At 42.7% G+C, this 21,379-nt stretch overlaps 1 protein-coding gene across 1 annotated transcript in view; it reads left to right on the top strand.

Annotated features, from left to right (window-relative positions):
* Positions 1–21,379, top strand: part of GANC (glucosidase alpha, neutral C) — a 144,591-nt gene that overhangs the window by 12,321 nt on the left and 110,891 nt on the right. The window contains exons 2-7 of the mRNA XM_069730586.1: positions 982–1,097; positions 6,376–6,432; positions 7,956–8,064; positions 8,220–8,347; positions 11,214–11,396; positions 19,243–19,288. Of these exons, the coding sequence (XP_069586687.1) occupies positions 1,042–1,097; positions 6,376–6,432; positions 7,956–8,064; positions 8,220–8,347; positions 11,214–11,396; positions 19,243–19,288 (579 nt within the window). The 5' untranslated portion in view covers positions 982–1,041. The remainder of the gene's footprint in view (positions 1–981; positions 1,098–6,375; positions 6,433–7,955; positions 8,065–8,219; positions 8,348–11,213; positions 11,397–19,242; positions 19,289–21,379) is intronic.

Here is a 21,379-nt window from a genome sequence, read left to right as displayed (position 1 = left end):
GGGTTTTTGTGTCAAATGTATATAAAAAATGGCAAATTGGTTAATTTTCCCATATCACAGTTTTTATTAAAAGTACAAATTAGAAATCTTGCAGTTTTCATATTGGCCACAAGGTCTTTTTCAAACTTTAACTTTCTAATGTTTCAGGAAACAATACTTGGACATAGCCACAATAGTCACCACCCTTATTTCATGCAATAAAATGCTATTTAATTATGTAAAAATCATACAATGTGATTTTCTGGTTTTTATTTGTTTCTTTGTAGGTGGGAAAACTTGCAAAATCGGCAGTGTATCAAATACTTAAGGTACCGTCACATTTAGCGACGCTCCAGAAATATAGACAACGATCCGACCTAAACTAGATCGCTGGAGCGTCGCTGTTAGGTCGCTGTAGAGACGTCAAACACAGCAACTCCAGAACGATGCAGGAGCGATCCAGTGACGTAACGGCAACTCACTTATCGTTCTCGCTGGTTGTTCGCTCCATGAAGAAACATTGCAGGCATCGTTGCTTTTGCTGTCAAACATGACGAATCACGCCGACCTGACGACCAAATAAAGTTCTGTACTTTCAGCTACGACCATCGATATCACAGCAGGATCCTGATCGCTGCTGCGTGTCAAACACAACGAGATCGCTATCCAGGACGTTGCAACGTCACGGATCGCTGTCGTTCTCGTTGTAAAGTTGCTCAGTGTGAAGGTACCTTTATTTTCCCCAATATATGTAAATACAGAGTCTATAGTGTAAACCTCAGAACAAGCATTGATAACTGAATACTAAGTGTTACAGCAGAGCTTTATAGTTTTACTAATACAACAACTTTGGTATCGCCAGACCTGTCACTCAAGGAGGAGAGTCTGCCCAGGAGGAAACCAGGGAGTGAGGAGATTGCAGTCTTGTGTACTGAGACAACTTGAGAATAACCCTTTAAATTCAGTATACATTTCAATTGTAATGTTGATTTTGCCCACTAGGTGTCACAGTTGTAATAGTAAAAAGAAGAGCCCAAACACCAGGACTGTAACTGTAGAAATATGGCTACCGAACTGGAAAGCCCCAAGACTCTCCAATCAGATGATCCTCTAAAGGAGTAAGTCAAATGGGATATAGCATTAGGTATATGTAAACCTACATTATAGAATAGAATTATTAGAAAGTGTTCAGAAATGTTTTCATAGTGGTGTGCTTATCTATAAGATTTCATCTTGTAAAGATTTACACAGCAAAATTAATAATAGTAATAATACAAAAAAATAGGATTTGACTACCCATAAGAAAAATGTAAATATACAGTACAGACCAAAAGTTTGGACACTCCTTCTCATTTAAAGATTTTTCTGTATTTTCATGACTATGAAAATCGTACATTCACACTGGAGGCATCAAAACTATGAATTAACACATGTGGAATTATATTCCGTACTTAACAAAAAGTGTGAAACAACTGAAATTATGTCTTATGTTCTAGGTTCTTCGAAGTAGCCACCTTTTGCTTTGATGACTGCTTTGCACACTCTTGGCATTCTCTTGATGAGCTTCAAGAGGTAGTCACCGGGAATGGTTTTCACTTCACAGGTGTGCCCTGTCAGGTTTAATAAGTGGGATTTCTTGCCTTATAAATGGGGTTGGGACCATCAGTTGTGTTGAAGTCTGGTGGATACACAGCTGATAGTCCTACTGAATAGACTGTTAGAATTTGTATTATGGCAAGAAAAAAGCAGTAAAGAAAAACGAGTGGCCATCATTACTTTAAGAAATGAAGGTCAGTCAGTCCGAAAAATTGGGAAAACTTTGAAAGTGTCCCCAAGTGCAGTGGCAAAAACCATCAAGCACTACAAAGAAACTGGCTCACATGAGGACCGCCCCAGGAAAGGAAGACCAAGAGTCACCTCTGCTTCTGAGGATAAGTTTATCTGAGTTACCAGCCTCAGAAATCGCAAGTTAACGGCAGCTCAGATTAGAGACCAGGTCAATGCCACCCAGCGTTCTAGCAGCAGACACACATCGCCAGGGAGGCGGGTCTTTCCCCCCTAATTAGACGCAGCACAGCCATCATTCATACCCCCTTGGCGCCGGGCGCCGCCTCCTCTGCATTGTTTAAAACTGTCCCAGAGCCTGCGCTGCCTGTGCGGCCACGCTGCCCGAGCTCCCCCCCCCCCCCCCGTTTATTCACACTGCGGGGCCGGGATTCATGGGCATGCACACGGCGATTAGGGATCAGCTGACGCCACATAGTCTGAAGAAGGCGGAGGGAGATGAGTGAGAGGCGAAGCTATGCACTGCGCATGCCCATGAATCCCAGCCCCGCAGTGTGAATAAATCAGAAGACACTGCAGGGCGGGATCTCGGGCAGCGTGGTTGCACAGGCGCAGTCTGCTAGACATCAAATGATGTCAGAAGACGGGCAGCGCTAACTGCTCATGCCCAAGGGATAAAATAACCGCAGGCTCCGGGACAGTTTCAAACAATGCTGAGGAGGCGGCGCCCGATGCCAAGGGGGTATGAATGACGGCTGTGCTGCGTCTAATTTGGGGGGAAAGACCCGCCTCCCTGGCGATTTCACAGTATGAGGGGGCACATTTTATAAGTGTTTATTTCAGCGTGTGCAAGGAGCATAACTAAATGAGCCACCTTGTCAGAATGCAGCATTACTGCTGCACAAGGTGGCTCTTTTAGTTACAAACGCCTGGGGGGGTGACAGGTTCCCTTTAAGAGGAGACTTTGTGCAGCAGGCCTTCATGGTAAAAAAGCTGCTAGGAAACCACTGCTAAGGACAGGCAACAAGCAGAAGAGACTTGTTTGGGCTAAAGAACACAAGGAATTGACATTAGACCAGTGGAAATCTGTGCTTTGGTCTGATGATGAGTCCAAATTTGAGATCTTTGTTCCAACCACCGTGTCTTTGTGCGATGCAGAAAAGGTGAACGGATGGACTCTACATGCCTGGTTCCCACCATGAAGCATGGAGGAGGAGGTGTGATACTGTGGGGGTGCTTTGCTGGTGACATTGTTGGGGATTGATTCAAAATTGAAGGCATACTGAACCAGCATGGCTATCACAGCATTTTGCAGCGGCATGCTATTCCATCCGGTTTGCGTTTAGTTGGACCATCATTTATTTTTCAACAGGACAGTGACCCCAAACACACCTCCAGGCTGTGTAAGGACTATTTGACCAAGAAGGAGAGTGATGGGGTGCTACGCCAGATGACCTGGCCTCCACATTCACCAGAACTGAACCCAATCGAGATGGTTTGGGGCGAGCTGGACCGCAGAGTGATGGCAAAAGTGCCAACAAGTGTTAAGCTGTTAAGCATCTCTGAGAACTCCTTCAAGATTGTTGGAAGACCGGTGACTACCTCTTGAAGTTCATCAAGAGAATGTCAAGTGAGTGCAAAGCATTCATCAAAGCAAAAGGTGGCAACTTTGAAGAACCAAGAATATAAGACATAATTTCAGTTGTTTCACACTTTTTTGTTAAGTATATATTTCCACTTGTGTTAATTCATAGTTTTGATACTTTCAGTGTGAATGTACAATTTTCATAGTCATGAAAATACAGAAAAATCTTTAAATGAGTAGTTGTGTCCAAACTTTTGGTCTGTACTGTATGTATTTCTATCAAAATGTATTAAAAAGCAGCTCTATGGCCTCAATTCATCATTTGCTTTTTATTTTAAGTCACCTTTTTCTTTTTTTCTTTTTTGGTACTTGTTTGGTTTTATCTTAGCATCAAATTCTTTAAAACGGCATAAGCGGTTCATAAATTTAGTGCAAAGTAAAAATCTTTCTTTTTGCCTTTCACCTCATTTTCTGACTTTTAGTATAAAATGTTGCACAGTTTGCAAAATGTCATAAAAATTGGGCAAATAAATTCTGGCTTGCATAAACTCATTCCAGGGGAAAACTGGTGTACATCTGTGACAAATTTTGCAACTTATTGAAAAGTAGCAGTTGATGAATCAGGAAAATATCTGGAAAAACTAAATTCCATCCGTAATGGTAAACACATAAAAAGTAGACTTTAAACAAAGGTATTAATTAATGGCATTGCTAGAGCAGAGTCAGTCATTAAAGACACGCAGTGATTGAGGTCCTACAAGCAGGGACATTCATTGCATCCAGGGGTCCCAAAGCAAAAGGTTTAATTGCCCCACTCCCTTCTAAAGAAAATATATATGTATTCAGAGGAGATGAGGTCTTATCTCCCAACTGCTATAAACAGGGCGAGAGACATGTATTGCATCACGTGCACAGAAGTTGTGCCCCTATTGAAACCTCTAAGTGCTCTTACCTAGAAAACCCCTTTCGTAGCCATTATAGAGTTTGATGCTCTCACGGTCTCAGTCTCAAACGCACAGTCCAAATGGTGGATCAGGGAGCCTTTGGCATGAATAGGTGTTTGTATGTATGTGTTTGCAATTATGGCTCTGTGACTGCCATACAAAGCCCCAATTAATCAAGATGGCTAATTAGCATAAATATTAAAAATTTGAGGGGTTCTCCAGTCTTTTACATTGATGGCCTATACTTAGGATGTGAAGCGATGGCCGGGGGACCACCACGGTGCAGGAAGACTACCATACACAAGATGAGGTGCAAACAACAAAGGGTAGATTTATTGGAGAGCAAGGAATGAAGTGGATGAGGAAGATGCAAACTGGGGTATGCAATGGCAAAACATAATTTACAAGCCTTATGTTTTTTAGCTTGTCCGTAAAATAGCATTGTGCTCCAACTATTCCAGAATCAACATACGTCACACAAGTAAATGCAAACAATAAACAAATAATGATGCTACTCTATGTATAACCTCCCTGGCCTTTACTAAGTAAACCACATGGCTCCCGTGTACTGACTATTGAAGCCTACACTAGGCCCTAACATGTGCACAAAACAGGAACAAACTCACAGTGATGTTGGGGACTCAGATCCAGTCCCGGGGGGCCCGCAGCAGTCCAGTATGGTGGTGCACACGACTTTCTGCCAGCTCCGTGAAACGTGGTCTTCTCCTTGCTCCTGGGTCCTGGAGGTGCTCCTGGAAACTAGAAATCCCTTTCTCGGTATCTTCGTGGCTTCTCAAACTCACACAGGACAGCCACTGTTGCTGCACCCAGAAAATTCTGTCAAAGTTCACAAGTCCACTCTGTTACAGGCTGTGGGTCCTCTCTTGCAGAAAAACAGCACAAAGTTCTCTCTGCAGCAGCTTCAGCTCACACACGCTGTTCAGGCTCCACCCCTTCCATCTGCACAGTCCAGTTCATTCACACAGTCTAATTGCAGGGGAAAAGCAGAACATTCCATCACACCAGACAAGGGGGTGCAGTCTCTTAAAGTGACAGCGTGTTCCTTACTGTCCATAACAGCACCACACTCTTACAGATGGGTCATCAATATCTGATTGGTGGGAGTGCAATACCTGGCACCCCTGTTGATCAGTTGTTCCCTGTTTCAGCAGTGATGGGAAGTGCTCAGTTGTGGAGCTGCACAGCATAGATCCATTAACTGTATAGTGGTTGTGGCCAAGTACTGTACACTGGTGATACAAATAGGGGGTGGATATGCCATACCCGGCTGCGGCCATCATACAATTAACAGATCTGTCCTGTGCAGCTCTGCAACTCAGCAGTTCTGGCCGCCATTGGCACCGAGAACAGCTGATCGGCAGGGTTGCCGGGGTTCACGCCCGGATAGTCCATCAATGTAAAAGTCCTAGACAAACCCTTTAAGTACTGTACAGAAAAAAAACAAGAAACAGGACAACTTTTATTAAAACAAGGATGTGCATAGCATTTAACAATTTGCAGTATGGCGTCAACTTCATAGGCAAAAAGCTGATGACAGGTTCCCTTTAAGGAGGACCTTTCACTCGTTTGAGAATGTTACACTGGCCACTTCATAGAATAGTTGGTGCAGGGCTGAATTAAATGTCGGTTTATGTTTAATTTCTCTTCTCTGTTGTGGGGATATTAATTTGTAAAATTTAGGTAATTTTAAATAAGTCCAAGGGGGCATCACTAAAGATTCTTCTCTGAAGACTTTTTACTCTGCATGACGCCTCCTGCTTATGATTGGTCAATGTCATGCAGGGGAAAAAATACACTCCCGCAGACAAGAATCTCTGGTAACTCGCCCTTGGATTTATCATAATGTAGAATCTTAACTTTACAAACAAACAGAGCAGAGAAATTAAAAATAATAATTAAAAAAATGTATTCCTCTCTGCAGGTGCTATTCTAAGAAATGGCAAGTTTAATATACTGAAACTGGTGAAAGGTCCTTTTTACATGAAGCCACTTTGTAAATATATTAAACTGTAAAAAAAAATGCATATTTTAATAGAAAAATATTGTGTTATTATTTTTTAGTGTCCTTATTGAGAACAAGAGTAAATTTAAGACATGCGAACAGATTGGATTTTACAGGTAAATCTACAGTGACTAGGAAAACTATTATGTATATTGTATTTAGTTATCACTAATTTCACTCATAAGTGCAAGGATGAGAATATGTGAAATGGGTTTGAGTCTCTAACTGCATTGCTTTGTGTGCCTACTTAGGTATTCAAAACATCTATATTGAGTTTCAGAATGCTTCGCTTTGTGATCTTTTTAAGATCTTTGACGTGTCTATAACTACAGTGATAGGATTTAGCTTTGACAGTTCAACCACTTAGATGCTGCAGCCAATAAACACCGCAACATCTACGCAGATGACACATTGTGGGAGATAATGCAAGTCCCCCCAAGGTTTGCCATCTTTATCCTTCTAAGTACTGTGGGGGTTTATACTCTCTAGCAGCCGCTTAGATACACACAAGCATAAGGTGTTTATACAAAAACAGAATAAAGTTTGTCCTTCATAAACTTTACAGCTCCATACTGAATGCAGCCATTTTTCAGCACAAATGAAAAACAAACGGTCAGTTCTTCAGCACAAATTAATAACAAAACAGTCCTTTCTCTAGGCAAGGAAAAATAAATCAATCTTGGTATTACAGGCACTTCTCAAACTCTAGCATAGATTGTCCACCATTAATGGTTTTTCTCTAGCTCCAATATAACCCAGCTGCCTTTTATTATGCCTGTACGACCTGGACTGGAGTATGGGAACAACCTTTCCCACTCAGGCTCTTTTGGTTGCCCCTAAATCCCGGACCCAAAATCAAGTCAAATAAAAACCCTCTCAGTAACCTAGTGCTATTGGTACAGACTTTACATTACCAAGGCCAACCGCCTTGGTGACACATCCAGGCCCTTACCTCCTGCCTTCTTACAGTACAAACAGTACTCTTAAGTATATAGTGCTCCAATGCCTCCTGGTTTTATTGGCATCTCCCTGGTGGAGGCTGCTGGTGACCTATAGTGGCAGGGGAGATGTCAATCAATTCAGAAGTGGATTACCGACTTCTTGACTGTTTCTAATGTAGATTCCACCTATATGAATATTCTATGGTAATTTTATATGGTAATTTTATATGCAGCTGGTGGTTTTCTATAAAGTCTTTTTGTGATTCTCTGACAGGTTCCATTTAACACATCATCAATAAAGGAAAATAGGATTTTATCTAAAATTGATTCCTCAGAAAACAGGGCCCCACAGCTTCACAGACTTCTCAAGTTACTGTACAAAATCTTTAGAGCTTTTTATGGTTTTATGGATTTTATTTTGGAATCAGATTAAAAAGATTATTGTATAGGGCGTCAAATATATCAAGTATATATGATTACGACAGTTTTTTTTGGCTGAAATAAACATATCAAATTTTGAAAAACATAACTGAGATAACATACCTGCACTTATATGCCCATACCACCGTGCACCTATGATAAAACTAATGTATATAATAAACTTGTGGTATCTTTTATAGATTTGCAGTTTCAGTGTTTAAAGTTACACGCTTTTACAAATGTGTATGTTATGTTATATTAAATGTGTTTGTATTTAGGAGACAGAAGCTCTTTCACCCAGAGCGGTCACAATACTGTGCTGAGTTGAACACACTGAATTCAGAGAATGGCATTGTTAGTCTAAGCCTGATTCATCAAGAAACACTGGTTAGTACTATTATGTCACCTGTGGTTATTCTGTTGATGACGTATTTTCTAAGAATGCTGGATAATATCTTTGTATCGTCTTTGTGACATTATTTTGCATGCATTCACAATTCTATGGCTGTATGTATAATTATAATAATTGCATTCCCCTTCAGGTAAAACTACAACTACAAATTATGGCAGTCCAAGGCAATATCTTTAGAATAAAGATCATTGAAGAGTCTTCTTTGAAGCCCAGATTTGAGGTTCCTGATGTTTTGGTGAAGGAACCACCTGTTAAGCAGTAAGACTCGCCTCTTTATTACTGCTGCATTGTTACATTATTAGGGAAGCAAAAGGAGTATAATGATTGTTATGGTAGCTGGTGCGGCCCCCAGCCTTCTCTGACTCCTCTGTGTTCATTAACTTTCAGAAGCTATGGGCATAGTTGCACTCATTGTATGGTAGAAACACTGCAGTAAGTAAAAAAAAGTACAGTACTTAGCTCACATTTTTTTTATTTAAAAGTCATCCCACCGTAACAAGGTGCACTCAATTAGGATGGTACTTGACTGTATTTTTATAATGGCCAGGACTATGATGTTCTTTTACCATTGTAGTAAAGCAGGACATAAAGTCCTGGATGCCAGGTATGTGTCATGGAGGTCCCTGGCCTCAGTGATATAAGTCTCAGAAAAAAGTGCTCCTGTAACAATAAGTTACCAAGAAGATTTTTAATGGACTGGATTTTGTCTGGGATTTAGGACCGAAAACAAAAGAGCTTGGGTGGGAATGGTCGCTCCGATACATTCCAGTCCATGTTTTTCATTTGAGAGCTGTGAAAGTTTATGGAAGTTAATAAACCTCACGCTGTTTGTACACAAGAACCCATTGCTTGTGTGAACTTTTGATCCTATTTGAGAACATGAACACTTATACCATGTATGAATAAAAGTTTGTTTAAATATTTACAACCAGTAACCTTGGAACATTTTTTTTTTGTGGTTCTCTATTTCTGACTGAGATCCAGCTCATTGTCCTCCTTTGATGTGTCTCACTGAATATCTTGAGGGTCATAGCTCTCTCAAATACTTGTTTAGAAACGGTGACCTATATTAACTGTTTTTAACATCTAAAAAAAGCTAAAACTTCAGAGTTTAAAGGGATTCTTTCATGTTAATAAATTGGCAAAATTGCAAAGGGCTTGTAAAAACAAGAAACTTTGAAATTTATCCTTTATTAAAAATTTCTGTTCATTTTCAAGAACGGATGGATTCTTGGTTTTAGGGCTTGTTTCCACATGCGAGAAACACGTCCGTGTCTCGCATGTGGAAACGAAGTTCTGGCGCCGGCACTGTGGAGCGGAGCGTGCGGCTGCATAGCAACACATGGAGCCACACGCTCTGCTCCGGAGTGCCGGCGCCAGAACTTCGTTTCCACATGCGAGACACGGACGTGTTTCTCGCATGTGGAAACAAGCCCTTATAGTGTACAGCTTGCTGTCTAGATTACCGACCACTCTGCAGTCTCAGAGTGGTTGGTTACCTAGGCAGGGAATGTGCAGCACGACCTGGCTGTCATGATTGTGGTTTGTGGAACCTCTATGCCACGGACCGTGGAGAGCCTGGAGGGGTGTGACCAAGCGAGGACCTGACTATTCACTAGAGCCTCTGATGGTGAGGTTAGACTTGGCTCCCAATGAACGCCAGGTACCCCTCCAGGGCAGACCAATGGTCGCGCAGCAGCTGGACCCAAAGGACAGAGTGAATGGAGCAGCAGGCATAGCTTGCATCAGAGACAGAGTTTGCGTTTGAGTGCAGCTAGCAGGATTAGCTTCCAAGTGCAGCAAGCAGGATTTGCTTCTGAGTGCAGCAAGCGGGATTTGTACTTGGAGTACAGCAGGCAGGATTTGTACTTGGAGTATAGCAGGCAGGACCTGCACTGGTATGCGATCTTACAAACATAGACTGTAACAGTAAGGTTGCTCAGGCACCTCCCCAGTGGAGAAGAAGTAATATATACATAATGCCTCAAAACCATTGGCTGAGGAGGAAATAGCAAATGCGCGCTGGCCCTTTAATAGGGCGGGAGACTGCGCGCATGCCCTTACAACATAGCCAGAGGCCTGGCTGGAAGTGCTGCTGGGAGCATGAGAGGGACCAACTGCAGCGCGTGTGAGTGAACTGACATGCCGGGAAGCCGGCGTCATGCTAACACTGGCTCTATGCTTTACAGCCTGCTCACATCGCTCAGATGCTGACCGGATTGCCTCCACCTCTGAGCTTCTCCATGATCCAGAGGCAAAGTTGCCTCTACCAGTAGCACAGGTTGGACGAGCGGTTCAACCATGCTGCTGGCCTGAACTGTCAATCTTCAGAAGCACATCCCCTGCAAACCAGAAAGCTGGAGGACAGGGAAAGTACACTCCAAAGATACATCTTGAGATATTCCCTTTAACAGGAAAACAAGAATTTTGAGAGAAAAAGGTGATGTACAATAACAAATTATATTGTGGTACCTTGTTAGCCAGAAAAATCGATGTGAATACTTTTCTGCCCAATGATGGCAAAAGTATTCTCAGAGTGATACCTTTAGTGGCTAACCAGAAAATAATGTTTGCAAGCTTTTAGAGCACAGTGGCTCCTTCTTCAGGCAGGATTTTTGTAATCAACTAACCAATCCTCTTCCCTCTGTACCAGTCTGTCACTGTAAATTTGTTTACTGTAAACGATATCTATAACTCTATATGTAACCCCTTTCTCATGTACAGCTTTCCCCTGTACCCCTTTCCCATGGAATTAATGGTGCTATATAAATAAATAATAATAATAGAATAATAATCTTATACTATAGTAATAGTTAAAAATTTTCAAGTAGATAAAGAGTAAAATTTTACAAACAAAAACACAGTTCAGATGGTTTTTAGCACCATTTGACAATAAACACTTTTTTTTAAGCAAAACCGCTGGCAATACTATAAAAAAAGACTGTGGCTAAGTGGTAACAAAATCTGCTTTGCTTTGGACAACTATACTTCTCTTCAGCCTTTATAAAGTTTTCATAAAGCTATAATTGGTATGTTGACCTCAGCTAGACAGTTGGAGCTAATTGTACAATGTTTTCGTGAAAAGCAAAAAACACCTTTTGTAATGGCTTCATTATTGTTATAGGTTGAAAGTCTCCAACCTGGAAACCAACATTTTAGTTCTTGAACACCCGAATAGCACATGTAAAATCCATCTTACTGCCAAGCCATTTTCTCTGCTGCTTGTCCAGGAGGACAAGGAACTGATCAGCATTAATTCTCAGGGAATGTTATACTTTGAAAACGCTGTCTCTCCATCCAAAGAAAGGTAGGAGCCGACATTTGTTGAGATATTGGAAACTCATTTCATAGATACGCCTATGTACAATGACGTCTGCAAAGGCTAGGTTTACATGAGTGTATAGACACACAGGAGGCTGGAAGTTCAGGATGAGAGACCCACGGTCAGTCCAGGCATTGACCATGAAATATACTTGTGTAAATCCACACTAACACATCTTGTCAACCAATGCCATCTACATTGACATACTGATAATTAGCAGATAGGTATAGGGTCCCCTTACAGCAAGAATAATTGACTCAGACCTGATACTCCCTAGAAAAAGTTGTCAAGGCGAAACATTAACATGTACATTATTTTGTGTCCTCTTATAAAGGTCAACTTAGTCATCACCAAGTGTGATGGAAAAAGTTGTTTGCATGACATAACCCATCCCAGCGTAAAGTTTGGTAGAAATTTGGAGAAAATGCATATGATCCCGATCAAACATTAAATTTAGGTGAAATCTGAGCCAGAACTGAGTATTTCAGATAACAGGACACACATTTGGCCCCATTCATTGTTACATTTCATAGTTTTAAGGTTGAAGGTTAGACTTAAGTCTATCTAGTTCAGCCAATAGCCTAACATGTTTATCCACAGGAAGGCAAAAACACCATTGGGCAGGCACTAATAGCTCCATATTAGGTGGAAAATTCCTTCCCATCTCCACAAATGGCAATCAGATTAGATCCCTGGATCAGCGTCCTATTACAAAATCCTGTGTCCATAACCTGTAATAGTATATTTATCAAGAAATGAATCCAGGCTCTTGTTGAATTTTAGTAGTGAGTCAACCATTACAACATCATGTAGCAGAGAGTTCCATAGTCTCACTGCTCTTACAGTAAAGCATCTGCATCTGTGATTAAACCTGCTTTCCCCTAGAAGTAGAGGATGCTCCCTTGTACCTGCAGGAGGTTAAAGTGTAACAAGATCATTAGAAAGGTCTTTATACTGTCCCCTCATATATTTGCACATTGTAGTAAGATCGCCCCTAAGCTTTAGTTTTTCCAAACTGAATAACCCCTAGTTTAATAACTTGTCTTGGTATTGCAGTCCACCTATTCCCTTAAAAATGTTGGTCACTCTTCTTTACACATGTTCAGCTATATCCTTCTTATACACTGTAGACCAAAATTGTACACAGTATTCTAAGTGTGGCCGTACTAGTGACCTGTATAGAGGAAAACTATATTCTCTGTTGTGAATTCTGTGGCGGAGCTCTCTCCTGTGGTCACAAGTGGTACTTCGGCTGGTTCTCTCTGTGAGCTTCCGTTGGTGGAGGAAAGTGGTACTGCGGCTTCTGAGTTTCCTTCCTCAGGTGATGTGGTGAAGTCGTTAGGTGCTGCTCTATTTAACTCCACCTAGTGCTTTGATCCTGGCCTCCTGTCAATGTTCTAGTATTGGACCTGTTTCCTCCTGGATCGTTCCTGTGGCCTGCTGCTCTGCATAGCTAAGTTCCTCTTTGCTATTTGTTTGCTGTTCTTTTCTGTCCAGCTTGCCAATTTGTTTTTTCTGCTTGCTGGTAGCTCTGGGACGCAGAGGGTGTACCTCCGTGCCGTTAGTTCGGTACGGAGGGTCTTTTTGCCCCCTTTGCGTGGTGTTTGTAGGGTTTTGTGTTGACCGCAAAGTTACCTTTCCTATCCTCGCTCTGTTCAGAAAGTTGGGCCTCACTTTGCTAAATCTATTTCATCTCTACGTTTGTCTTTTCATCTTAACTCACAGTCATTATATGTGGGGGCTGCCTTTTCCTTTGAGGTATTTCTCTGAGGCAAGGTAGGCTTATTTTCTATCTTCAGGCTAGCTAGTTTCTCAGGCCGTGCCGAGTTGCATAGGGAGCGTTAGGCGCAATCCACGGCTGCCTTTAGTGTGGTTTGAGAGGATTAGGGATTGCGGTCAACAGAGTTCCCACGTCTCAGAGCTCGTTCTTGTTTTTTTGGGTTATTGCCAGGTCACTGTATGTGCGCTGATCTCTATGCCCATTGTGGTACTGAATTACCTTTCATAACAGTACAGGAGGCCCAAAGTACTAATGATTCCCAATAGAGGGAAAAAAGAAGTTCTCAGACCATTTTTTTTTCTTTGCACTGTGTTTTGCCTTTTTTTTCCCCTAGACATTTGGGTGGTTCAGGACACAGGTGTAGCAATGGACATTAAAGGTCTGTCTTCATGTGTGGATCAGCTCACGGCAAGAGTACAAAGTATTCAAGAATTTGTGGTTCAGAATTCTATGTTAGAACCGAGAATTCCTATTCCTGATTTGTTTTTTTGGAGATAGAACTAAATTTCTGAGTTTCAAAAATAATTGTAAACTATTTCTGGCTTTGAAACCTCGCTCCTCTGGTGACCCAGTTCAACAAGTTAGGATCGTTATTTCTTTTTTGCGTGGCGACCCTCAGGACTGGGTATTTTCTCTTGCGTCAGGAGATCCTGCATTAAGTAATATCGATGCATTTTTCCTGGCGCTCGGATTGCTGTGTCAGGGTCAGGATGAAATAGAGGTATATTGTCAGAAATTTAGAAAGTGGTCCGTACTCACTCAGTGGAATGAAGGTGTGCTCGCAGCTATTTTCAGAAAAGGTCTCTCTGAAGCCCTTAAGGATGTCATGGTGGGATTTCCTATGCCTGCTGGTCTGAATGAGTCTATGTCTTTGGCCATTCAGATCGGTTGACGCTTGCGCGAGCGTAAATCTGTGCACCATTTGGCGGTATTACCTGAGCTTAGACCTGAGCCTATGCAGTGTGATAGGACTTTGACCAGAGTTGAACGGCAAGAACACAGACGTCTGAATGGGCTGTGTTTCTACTGTGGTGATTCCACTCATGCTATCTCTGATTGTCCTAAGCGCACTAAGCGGTTCGCTAGGTCTGCCACCATTGGTACGGTACAGTCAAAATTTCTTCTGTCTATTACCTTGATCTGCTCTTTGTCATCGTATTCTGTCATGGCATTTGTGGACTCAGGCGCTGCTCTGAATTTGATGGACTTGGAGTATGCTAGGCGTTGTGGGTTTTTCTTGGAGCCCTTGCAGTGTCCTATTCCATTGAGAGGAATTGATGCTACGCCTTTGGCCAAGAATAAGCCTCAGTACTGGACCCAGCTGACCATGTGCATGGCTCCTGCACATCAGGAGGTTATTCGCTTTCTGGTGTTGCATAATCTGCATGATGTGGTCGTGTTGGGGTTGCCATGGCTACAAGTCCATAATCCAGTATTAGATTGGAAATCCATGTCTGTGTCCAGCTGGGGTTGTCAGGGGGTACATGGTGATGTCCCATTTCTGACTATTTCGTCATCCACCCCTTCTGAGGTTCCTGAGTTCTTGTCTGATTATCGGGATTTATTTGATGAGCCCAAGTCCGATACCCTACCTCCGCATAGGAATTGTGATTGTGCTATCGATTTGATTCCTGGTAGTAAATTCCCAAAAGGTCGACTGTTTAATTTATCTGTGCCTGAGCACGCCGCTATGCGGAGTTATGTGAAGGAGTCTTTGGAGAAGGGGCATATTCGCCCGTCATCGTCGCCATTAGGAGCAGGGTTCTTTTTTGTAGCCAAGAAGGATGGTTCACTGAGACCTTGTATAGATTACCGCCTTCTAAATAAGATCACGGTTAAATTTCAGTACTCCTTGCCATTGTTATCTGATTTGTTTGCTCGGATTAAGGGGGCTAGTTGGTTCACCAAGATAGATCTTCGTGGTGCGTATAATCTTGTGCGTATTAAGCGAGGCGATGAGTGGAAAACTGCATTTAATACGCCCGAGGGCCATTTTGAGTATCTAGTAATGCCATTCGGACTTGCCAATGCTCCATCAGTGTTTCAGTCCTTTATGCATGACATCTTCCGAGAGTACCTGGATAAATTCCTGATTGTGTACTTAGATGACATTTTGATCTTCTCGGATGATTGGGAGTCTCATGTGAAGCAGGTCAGAACGGTGTTTCAGGTCCTGCGTGCTAATTCTTTGTTTGTGAAGGGATCAAAGTGTCTCTTTGGTGTTCAGAAGGTTTCATTTTTGGGGTTCATCTTTTCCCCTTCTACTATCGAGATGGACCCTGTTAAGGTCCAAGCCATCCATAATTGGACTCAGCCGACATCTCTGAAAAGTCTGCAAAAGTTCCTGGGCTTTGCTAATTTTTATCGTCGCTTCATCTGCAATTTTTCTAGTATTGCTAAACCATTGACCGATTTGACCAAGAAAGGTGCTGATTTGGTCAATTGGTCTTCTGCTGCGGTGGAAGCTTTTCAAGAGTTGAAGCGTCGTTTTTCTTCTGCCCCTGTGTTGTGTCAACCAGATGTTTCGCTTCCGTTCCAGGTCGAGGTTGATGCTTCTGAGATTGGAGCAGGGGCTGTTTTGTCGCAGAGAAGTTCTGATTGCTCGGTGATGAAACCATGCGCCTTCTTTTCCAGGAAGTTTTCACCTGCTGAGCGAAATTATGATGTGGGCAATCGAGAGTTGCTGGCCATGAAGTGGGCATTCGAGGAGTGGCGTCATTGGCTTGAAGGAGCTAAGCATCGCGTGGTGGTCTTGACTGATCATAAGAACTTGACTTATCTCGAGTCCGCCAAGCGGTTGAATCCTAGACAAGCTCGTTGGTCGTTGTTTTTTGCCCCTTTTGACTTTGTGATTTCATACCTTCCGGGCTCTAAAAATGTGAAGGCGGATGCTCTGTCTAGGAGTTTTGTGCCCGACTCTCCGGGTGTATCTGAGCCGGCGGGTATCTTCAAAGAGGGAGTAATTGTGTCTGCCATCTCCCCTGATTTGCGGCGAGTGCTGCAAAAATTTCAGGCTAATAAACCTGATCGTTGCCCAGCGGAGAAACTGTTTGTCCCTGATAGGTGGACGAATAAAGTTGTCTCTGAGGTTCATTGTTCGGTGTTGGCTGGTCATCCTGGAATCTTTGGTACCAGAGAGTTAGTGGCTAGATCCTTTTGGTGGCCATCTCTGTCGCGGGATGTGCGTACTTTTGTGCAGTCCTGTGGGATTTGTGCTCGGGCTAAGCCCTGCTGTTCTCGTGCCAGTGCGTTGCTTTTGCCCTTGCCAGTCCCGAAGAGGCCTTGGACACATATCTCTATGGATTTTATTTCAGATCTTCCCGTCTCTCAAAAGATGTCAGTCATTTGGGTGGTCTGTGATCGCTTCTCTAAGATGGTCCATTTGGTACCCTTGTCTAAATTGCCTTCCTCCTCTGATTTGGTGCCATTGTTTTTCCAGCATGTGGTTCGTTTACATGGCATTCCAGAGAATATCGTTTCTGACAGAGGTTCCCACTTTGTTTCGAGGTTTTGGCGAGCCTTTTGTGGTAGGATGGGCATTGACTTGTCTTTTTCCTCGGCTTTCCATCCTCAGACAAATGGCCAGACCGAACGAACCAATCAGACCTTGGAAACATATCTGAGATGCTTTGTTTCTGCTGATCAGGATGACTGGGTGTCCTTTTTGCCTTTGGCTGAGTTCACCCTTAATAATCGGGCCAGCTCGGCTACCTTGGTTTCACCGTTTTTCTGCAACTCTGGGTTCCATCCTCGTTTCTCTTCAGGGCAGGTTGAGTCTTCGGACTGTCCTGGTGTGGATACTGTGGTGGACAGGTTGCAGCAGATTTGGACTCATGTAGTGGACAATTTGACTTTGTCCCAGGAGAAGGCTCAACGTTTCGCTAATCGCAGACGCTGTGTGGGTCCCCGACTAGGGGTTGGGGACTTGGTTTGGTTATCTTCTCGTCATATTCCAGTGAAGGTTTCCTCTCCTAAGTTTAAACCTCGTTTTATTGGTCCGTATAGGATTTCTGAGGTTCTTAATCCTGTGTCTTTTCGTCTGACCCTTCCAGATTCTTTTTCCATACATAACGTATTCCATAGGTCATTGTTGCGGAGATACGTGGCACCTATGGTTCCATCTGTTGATCCTCATGCCCCGGTTTTGGTGGAGGGGGAGTTGGAGTATATTGTGGAGAAGATTTTGGATTCTCGTGTTTCAAGGCGGAAACTCCAGTATCTGGTTAAGTGGAAGGGTTATGCTCAGGAAGATAATTCCTGGGTCTTTGCCTCTGATGTCCATGCTCCCGATCTTGTTCGTGCCTTTCATATGGCTCATCCTGGTCGTCCTGGGAGCTCTGGTGAGGGTTCGGTGACCCCTCCTCAAGGGGGGGGGTACTATTGTGAATTCTGTGGCGGAGCTCCCTCCTGTGGTCACAAGTGGTACTTCGGCTGGTTCTCTCTGTGAGCTTCTGTTGGTGGAGGAAAGTGGTACTGCGGCTTCTGAGTTTCCTTCCTCAGGTGATGTGGTGAAGTCGTTAGGTGCTGCTCTATTTAACTCCACCTAGTGCTTTGATCCTGGCCTCCTGTCAATGTTCTAGTATTGGACCTGTTTCCTCCTGGATCGTTCCTGTGGCCTGCTGCTCTGCATAGCTAAGTTCCTCTTTGCTATTTGTTTGCTGTTTTTTTCTGTCCAGCTTGTCAATTTGTTTTTTCTGCTTGCTGGTAGCTCTGGGATGCAGAGGGTGTACCTCCGTGCCGTTAGTTCGGTACGGAGGGTCTTTTTGCCCCCTTTGCGTGGTGTTTGTAGGGTTTTGTGTTGACCGCAAAGTTACCTTTCCTATCCTCGCTCTGTTCAGAAAGTTGGGCCTCACTTTGCTAAATCTATTTCATCTCTACGTTTGTCTTTTCATCTTAACTCACAGTCATTATATGTGGGGGCTGCCTTTTCCTTTGGGGTATTTCTCTGAGGCAAGGTAGGCTTATTTTCTATCTTCAGGCTAGCTAGTTTCTCAGGCCGTGCCGAGTTGCATAGGGAGCGTTAGGCGCAATCCACGGCTGCCTTTAGTGTGGTTTGAGAGGATTAGGGATTGCGGTCAACAGAGTTTCCACGTCTCAGAGCTCGTTCTTGTTTTTTGGGGTTATTGCCAGGTCACTGTATGTGCGCTGATCTCTATGCCCATTGTGGTACTGAATTACCTTTCATAACAATTCTCATCATAAGCATATAAGGCTATGTGCGTATGTTGCGGATCACCAGCCTATGTAGGAGCATTAACATAATTAACCTACATATGCTGTAACAAAACAGCAACTGTTATTAAAATCTGAGTGAAATGCAATATTTGTTTATTTAAAAAAATAAAATAAAATTACGTGGGCTCCCGCGTAATTTTAATAACCAGCAGAGGGAAAGCCGATGCTGATATTAATATTCTGGGAAGGAGCCAGTAGCCATAAAAGTTCCCAGGCTATTAATATCAGCTCAAGCTGTTTGCTTAGCCTTTACTGGCTATTTTACATGGGAACCCCAGAAAAAAATTGACATGGGTCCCCCTATAAAAATGAACCAGCAAAGGCTAGGCAGACCGCTGCGGGCTGATATTAATAGCCTGGGAAGGGGCCATGGATATTGGCACCCCCAGGCTAAAAACATCAGCTCTCAGCCACCCCAGAAATGGCGCATCTATAAGATGCACCAATTCTGTCACTTACCCTCAATATTCCCACTTGCACTGTAGCAGTGGCAAGTGGGGTTCATATTTGTGGGGTTGATGTCACCTTTGTATTGTCAGATGAAATCAAGCCGGCAGCTTAGTAATGGAGAGGCATCTACAAGAAATAAACGCACAACCAGAAAAATTTGAGCAACATCATTCAATACCGCAAGACAAAAAAGAAAAGTAACTTACAAAAACACACAAATGATGAATTGGGCCTGTAATTTTATGCAGAGTTTTATGCACAATGAGAACATTCAGATCATCATAATCTGCCCCTTTAACGAAACATATCATGTTTGTGTTATTTTTGAATCATTGTTTATACTGTTGATTTTCTTGTGTATTACAGTCGTCTGACAGTCACGAATCCTATGGAGGAAATGGCTTTGCCTGAGGTAGAAACCTTGAAAATTACATATTTATGCATGAAGAATGATATTAATATAATGTACTGATGCACTATATGGCATTTTTACAGATTTTTTACAAGCTGTTCTTTACAAATCGAAAAAATAACATTATTGCTTAGAAATGCAAACCATTTCTAAGCAATGATGTTATGTTTTCAAATTGTCATGAAAGTAAGCACAAGGAATAGTACTGTTTAATGTATGTGATGTTTCCTGCTCCTTCGTCTATTCATTGAAAATAATTCTGAAACAAATCTGCTCTTTTAACTCATCCTAAAGCCGGGGTCCCCAACCTGTGGCTCAGAAACCACATGTGGCTCATAGACTGTGTTGTACCCCAATTTCTCCCAGTTCTGACAAAGTGGGCAGAGCTGGGTTGGGACAGAGACACTTATCAAATTAATGAGGAATGGCGGTGTTCTTTATGTCACAAATTTTACTCCAGTCACAGACTGGAATAAGATTTGTGACGAGGCACACACAGAGGCGCACCACGCATTGGGCCTCGTCTCACACTCCACCCTGCTCCCTCATCAGAACCAGCATGAAAAATGCTGGAATTGATGTATCAGGGGCATGTGCCTTAATCTAAGCATAGGCAACCTTAGAAACGTGGACGTCTGCTGTTGAGGGTCTTTGCAATATGTTGGTGCATGTTCACACTGTGGCCACTAAGAAACACAACCTATGATAAAGTGAGCAAATACTCTGTAGTAAGGAAATAATTAATTAGTAATAGTACGTGTAAATAATATAGGGGACTTAGTTAACGCTAGTTGATGAAAAAAAGTGTGAAAACCATCCCTCCATGACAAAGTGAACCTAATTAGGATGGTCCTCTCTGTTATTTACCTCTCTAACTGCTAAGAGGCCTCAATATATGGGACAGAGCAAGACCCATACCTGACTTCTCAAACACCTGCCCTTGAAAAATCAAATAAACTTATGCGCAGCCAAGAAAGGGGGAGCCATGCTCCTGTATGTACAAAGTACAAAAAAACTGAAGAAAAATCAAAGGCATGAGCTGGAGCATATATTCATGTCAGTGCACCACTATGGCCACTAACAACACATCTATTGAGGCTTGCTGGCACTTAGAGAAGTAAATCACTAGAGATAGGACCTTCCCGATTGGGTACACCTTGTCGCTGTGGAAAGGAGTTTTTTTTATTAAAATAGTTTTAACTAAGTATCCTATGTTATTTACATTTACTACTTACTCATTTACTTACCACAGGGTATTTTCTCACTTTATTTTTATCTTAAGTTGTGTTGAGGTTCTTTGTAACAAGAAAAAGTAACTTCTGGTAGATGTTACAAGGAAATGTTGGCAACTCCTCTGCTGTGGATGAAAGTAGAAGGTCCTGCAGTGGTCAGATATGAATTGGGCACTGGCTTTATCGCTATGTACCTAGTTTTTTTTACTGCTTAGTCTTCAGGATGTGCAATATCTACTTGGGATCCTTTATTGATCAGTATTGCCCTTTATCAGAATAGTAATCTCTAGTTGTCTCAGAATAGGAAAAAAAATTCTGCTTTTTATCATAGAGCGATGCATGTGTCCGTGGGTTGTGTCTGGTATTACCGTCGTCCCTATTCAAGTGACTTGATGCAGATCTCCCCCTCAAATAGATGGATTAATTTAATTTATGTTGTGTGAGGCAGTGACCGGTGTCACATGTAAGGGTCATTGTGTGTTCCCCCCAGGATGTGCACGGAGGTGTATTGAGGCCATGGAAATGCATTGCAGTCACAGGCGTAGCTGTGATTGCAATGCAGAATAAAAGTGAGTATAGGTCTTGGATCAGCTATTTGTCCAGGGCAGATTTAAGAAAACCTGCTGGGCTTTTATTTTTTATATGAACTACAGGATGGTAGTGGGGCAGTCCGTTTCCTCCCCTGGCCTGGGTTTTCCATGTGGCCCATGTCTACAGATTTCAGTTAAAAACCCTGCATTAAAGGGCTTGGGTTTGGCAGTGTCAGTGTCAGTCTGGTGTTTGCAACAGTGCAGAGCTTTTAGCTCTGCAGAGCTCGACCTGTGTGAGGCATCACAGGCAAGCGGAGCCAAACAGCCAA

This window comes from Ranitomeya imitator, chromosome 1, assembly GCF_032444005.1.
Source record: "Ranitomeya imitator isolate aRanImi1 chromosome 1, aRanImi1.pri, whole genome shotgun sequence".
NCBI lineage: Eukaryota > Metazoa > Chordata > Amphibia > Anura > Dendrobatidae > Ranitomeya > Ranitomeya imitator.
This window is presented reverse-complemented; position numbering and strand designations above follow the sequence as displayed.